This window comes from Mytilus edulis, chromosome 4 (genome assembly GCF_963676685.1).
Source record: "Mytilus edulis chromosome 4, xbMytEdul2.2, whole genome shotgun sequence".
Classification (NCBI taxonomy): Eukaryota; Metazoa; Mollusca; class Bivalvia; order Mytilida; family Mytilidae; genus Mytilus; species Mytilus edulis.
The window spans coordinates 30749771-30755728 of NC_092347.1; the positions used below are offsets into that span (position 1 = coordinate 30749771).

The following is a 5958-nucleotide window of genomic DNA, read 5'->3' on the forward strand; positions in this document are numbered from 1 at the left end:
AAGGACCAAGTCTAACGCGTATTCATCAATTAACTGATTTAATATAACATAATTTTGTTTTAATTTGGCCATTTGATTACTGTAGTATGTTTCACTGATTTATCACACCAAAAAGATGCCTTTTAAATTTCATCTTAATTTCCAGGGTTAACTGGCATTGTTTTCATAAATTAATGAATTGACTGCGCTCTTCTTTATTTCGCTAAAATGACCAAAAAAGTTTAAACGCCCCATCTATTCACTGACAGTTACTTTTCTTTCGCTTAAAATCTTATCCCTTATTTATGGGAACACTGCTCAGTGTGCTTCAGAAAACTTCACACATTATCTACTATAAATTAACTACTGATGTAGGAAATCTGTGACAACTTGAATATATTAGCATTATAGTCCAGAGGATATTAATGATGATATATATATATATATTCTTAATTACACGAATTACAAACTATTCCCAATAATTCAATAGGCAGAAGTTTGATGAAAATGAAAATCTGTAATCAAGCTACACGTAATCCTCACGAAGGAGTCCTGATATAGGAAGATGTGGTATGAGTACCAATGAGACAATTCTCCATCCAAATAACAATTTATAAAAGTAAACCATTATATTTCTAGGTAAGGCCTTCAATACGGAGCCTTGGCTAACACCGAACAAAAAGCTATAAAGGGCCCTGTATAGCAGCAGTTACCCTCATACATTAGTAATTTAGTTTTCAAATAAATGGCAAATGACTGGTGATCATTGTAAACATCTTTGGACTGCTAAATTTGAATAAAAAAATGTATGAATGAAACTTGAAAGGGGTATGATATATTGCTGGTTTCTCAGATAAGAAAATTGTCATATTGTTTTTAGATACACAAGATACAAACTATCTTTACAGTCGATTTCATTGAGTGTGTAGCTAAAGTTAATATCTTTGGTTAGCGAGCTTGTTAGCTGAACCGTGAAGTCATTGTTTGGTTAGGTAAATTATCCTACTTTAAGAATCGACTAGTCCGACGAATAACCAATCTATCTGTCTGTTGGACTAGGCTACTTCGAAAGGAGGGTAGTATACCTGACATAATAATGACTTCACGGTTCAGCTAACAAGCAAGCTAACCAAAGATATTACCTTTGGCTACACACTAAAAAAATCAGCTGTAATAATTAATCTAATAGCATGCAGGTTGAAAATAAATATCTGTTACCAAGCTGTATGCACTGTCTACTGCATTGCAAAAAATTATCACATGACGTTAAATCACAAACAATGACCTAAAACGTCACAATTGCGACTTGGAAACCTCAGTTCGACACCAGCTTAAAACAAATCCAAAAGGAAAAATGGGAGCATCATTTGCCAAACTTAACTGTTGTGGAGGAATACGCAAAAACAAGATTGGAGTGGTTTCAAATTCTCTCGAGATAATCAATAGAATTGAAACGCGCCCATCACCAGAAATATTGCAGGAGTTACAGAGAGTTGGGATACTTTCAGAACGTTCCGGTGGTGTGAGATTTATTGTTGAGACATTAACAGAAAATGAGATGATAAAACCCAGGAGACTTCCGTCTATCTCTATGTCTAATGACTCAACAAGAAGACTCACTGACAAATCCAGGGCTAATACGTCAAAAGGTAGACATATTTTAGAATTAAAAAAAATGTTAGAATTTGGGACGGTGAGAACATTGCAAGTTAGTGAATTTGGGATTAACTGGAAGTTGAATTTGGGATTTAACTGCAAAATTGAATTTGGGAATTAACTTGAATGTTGAACTTGAGAATGAACTGGAAGGTTGAATTTGGGATCAACTTGACAGTTGAATTTGGGAATTAACTGGAAAGTTGAATTTGGGATTTACTGGAAAAGTGATTTTGAATGTTATGGCACATTATGCATCACTTCTTCTTTTTCCATATACAGTTCATACCACTATCTGGTGCATTATCGAACTGATGCATATATGATCATGACGGCACTGATAAGAACTATTATAGTTCGTAGATTAGAATACAAAATCTTCTGTATTTTCTATGTTTTAATGTATCTGATTTCTTATTCAGGGCTTCAAAGGGGACAAGGAATATATATATTTTGAACTTATGTAAAAAACGAATTTTGAACAACATCATTTTTTTCTCTTGTAGATATATATGATAATGAAGATAAGGGACTTATGGTCGAGATTCGACGCATGGATGCCTTGGCTGATAAAGGTAATTCTAAAAGATTCGCATAATCAACTTTAATGTACACATCATAGTTAATACAGTGACTTGAAAGGTTGATATCATGTTTATAAAAAAATTAATGTAATATTACTATGTTTTACTGCGGCGGAGTTATGGAAGCCAAACATATTCAAAATCAGATCGGATTATGTCATATATATATATTTCCCCGGCTATTCTATAAAAAAAAACCAGAAACATACTAAATATATGCATAAGCAATCATAGGAAGTTAAATAAGTATTCTTCTTTTGTCGTATTTAGGAAAAATGGCAAAAGAATCAGAAAGAAGAAGGCAGAAAGCAAAAGCAAGAAGAGACAAGCGACTAAAAGAAAAAATCATAAAAACCGAGAAAAAATTAAGGAGAGGAAATAGAGCAGAGGAAGGTAATAAAGGAGCTATCCCTAAGCCGAAAAGAGAAAAGGGAAGAAGACCTGCCAGAGAACCAAGACCAATCACCGTTTCCGGTTTACCAGATGTATCCATATAAACTTTACGATATCAAATAATTTAAAGTTTAACGAATAAATATTTTTTAATGTGAAAACTTATTTATAAATATTGTATTTATTTTATTTCAACTAATAAACTTATATTTTTACTTGCATATTTTAACATTTAATTTTATTTTTTGAAATGGCTTCTGTTTGTTTTATGGTTCAAGTTGTGTCAACTTGTGTGTAGCGATATTTAGTTGTCGGTGTTTATTTTCTTATAGCCCCAATTTTAAGAGCAATCCCTTTTCACATGTAAACACTGATTACATCAAAATTGTTTTTGAGCACTGCCAATGGGCACACCTTCCTATATCTACTAAAAAAATCGTTCAGTTCGCAACAAATTAACATAGGCACGATAGTCAGGATACATAACAAAAACTGTATATTCTTTGTGAGAACAGACGAATGAACAAACAAAAACAATACATGTCATCAAGTTTTATTTTGAAGCATATGAGAGGTCGAAGGAGAGACTATCTTTATACCTAAACACTACTAGTCACTAAGAGCACCCAATGCATTTTAATACTTAACATGTTTTAATAACATTGAGCCTTCCTGGTAATGAATATTTGCCCTTCAGTCTCATGGTTGGTAAAATACCATGTTATTGTTATCGTCTGTAATGGTTCATAACATTTTCTCGTTTGAATTGTTTTTTACAGTTATCATTTCTGGTCCTTTTATAGCTGACTATGCTGTCGAGTGTTTTCTTTCCCGGGTTTGATATATCATGAACAACACGACGAGTGCCACATGTGGAACAGGATCTGCTTACACCTGAGATCACCCCAGTTTTTGGTGGAGTTCGTGTTGTTTAGTCTTTAGTCTATTTTGTGTCTTGTGTACAATGCTTTTCTGTTTTTCTGTTTGTCTTTTTCTTTTTTAGCCATGGCGTTGTCAGTTTATTATCGATCTATGAGTTTGAATGTCCCTCTTGTATCTTTCGCCCCTCTTTCTTAATTGCCCAAATCAGTCGGGTTTATTATTTTTCTTGTTGCAAAAAAATGTCCCATAATTGAAATATACTCGTTTTTCCTAAGTAATGGAAACGAATATATTCTTTTCGTCGAGATGAACGATCACTTTTGAGCTGGAAAAGAATGAGCGAAATCAAGTTATTAGATTAAGATTTCTGTTATACTAAAACAAAATCTTTAACTCAAAGTTGCAGTTCTTTACCTAATGCAAATTATTATATTTGTTCTAAAATATATCCCATCGAAATACATAAAAAAAAAACCACCTTGACTATGTATATACTTGAATATTACATATTGTTTGATTTTTCTTGTTTCTCAACACAAAATATATAATATCACACTAGATATTATCACAATCCATCACATTTGTATGATATGGCAAATTCATTCAGCAACACTGCAATAGTCAGTATTTAATGACTAGATAACCTTTCTACACTAGGTTTTATACTATATCAAGCACTTTAGAAGTCTATTACTTTAACTTGCTGATACTTGAGAGTGAATTGCTGCTTAAAAAATATGCTCTGTACACAGTCATTCAATAAAAAAAAATCGGTAAGGGTTCTATTGAACTCTTCTCTTCGTCTTGTTTGCAATTGCTGCTGTCAGTATAAAAGTGTTATGTTGCATGGTTGACAAAATTTAAAAATAAGTCTATTTTTAACCAAATAAAGGCAACAGGAGCTGTTTAGGGAAACCAAAACAAATCTTCAAATGCTATTTCTTGATTTTGTAAACAGTTTATCAATTAAAAGTAAAATCACAAAAACACTGAAACTCCAAGAAAAATTCAAAACGGAAAGTGACAAAACCAAAAGCTCAAACTCATTAAAGAATGGATAACAATGTTATATTCATGACTTGGTACATGCTTTTTTTATGTAGAAAATGGTGGGTTTAACCTGGTTTTATATCTAGCTAAACCTCTCACTTATATGACAGTCTTAAAGAATTCCATTATATTGACAACGATGTGTGATCAAAACAAAAAGACACAATAGGTAAAAATGTCAGGTGGTACAGCGGAAATTTAACAGCTTCTTTTTAAAGATACTATTTCTCGATAAGCTTCTGTTCAAAACCAACAAAAAATCAACCCTTTTCTTCATATGCTGTTTTTAAGAAGATAATTATGCCCCACCTACGATAGTAGAGGGGCATTATGCTTTCTGGTCTGTGCGTCCGTTCGTCCGTCCGTCTGTCTGTCTGTCCGTTCGTCCGTCTGTCCCGCTCCAGGTTAAAGTTTTTGGTCAAGGTAGTTTTTGATGAAGTTGAAGTCCAATCGACTTCAAACTTAGTACACATGTTCCCTATGATATGATCTTTCTAATTTTAATGCCAAATTAGAGTTTTTACCCCAATTTCACGGTCCACTGAACATGGAAAATGATAGTGCGAGTGGGGCATTCGTGTACTGAGGACACATTCTTGGTTTTTTTTAAATTCTTAGTTCATTTATTCCTAAAATATGGAAAAACGAAAAAGGCTATTTCAAATGTAATACATGTAACTGCAAATAAGTCAACATTGCCAAATTTGACTTTTAATCATTGTAGGATTTATAGCCCTAGACTGACGATTTTGTTTGTTTTTTGTGGATACTAGAGGAAGTAGAGAGAAACTGCAAGGGAAACAAGAGACTTCATAAGAGACTGAATCGCTCACCAGGTAAACATATGCTCTTTTGAAATTATGTTTTGTTCCTTTATTGCAATAAGTTTAAAGGCAATAAATCCTATTACCAGTGGGCACATAGGCCATATAGTTACTTGCTTGCAGATCTTATTTTGCTATTCTCCTAACTTTTAAAGTTTTTCTTTACCCCAAATTTTTTTGTGTAAAAAATGCAAAAAAATAAGATAATAATCATATTTCTGAAGAAATAAATTCTATTAGTTAAGCTGCCTTTGCTTGTCTTCCGTGTGTTTTTTTTTTCATTACGGTACATATAGTTATTGCCTTATTTGTCTGTATATTATACCTCTAATCTGGGACTGTTTCTCACCATCTATTATAGTTTGTAACGTTTTACAACTACAAGTACACACCCGTGATATCGCGGGTCCGCGACTGAATTAAAGTATATAACTATGCCTAAGCCCTTATTTTAGTAATTGGTATTGTCATCTGATAAGTCATGTCGATTATAAGATACACAGTTTTCTCTGCTTTCAAATCTTTCTGTTTGAACCCGTCGACCTGGAACTTATCAGTTATTGGAAATATTAATTATTTGGAAAACAAAA

General features: G+C 32.9%; 1 protein-coding gene across 1 annotated transcript; it reads left to right on the forward strand.

Annotated features, from left to right (window-relative positions):
• Positions 1-1243: 1243 nt before the first annotated feature.
• Positions 1244-2833, forward strand: LOC139519435 (uncharacterized). Its single transcript, XM_071311531.1, has 3 exons — positions 1244-1628; positions 2142-2210; positions 2490-2833. Exons 1-3 carry the CDS (start codon positions 1334-1336, stop codon positions 2714-2716), a joined length of 591 nt encoding a protein of 196 aa, XP_071167632.1. The 5' UTR covers positions 1244-1333; the 3' UTR covers positions 2717-2833.
• The last annotated feature ends 3125 nt before the right edge of the window (positions 2834-5958 follow it).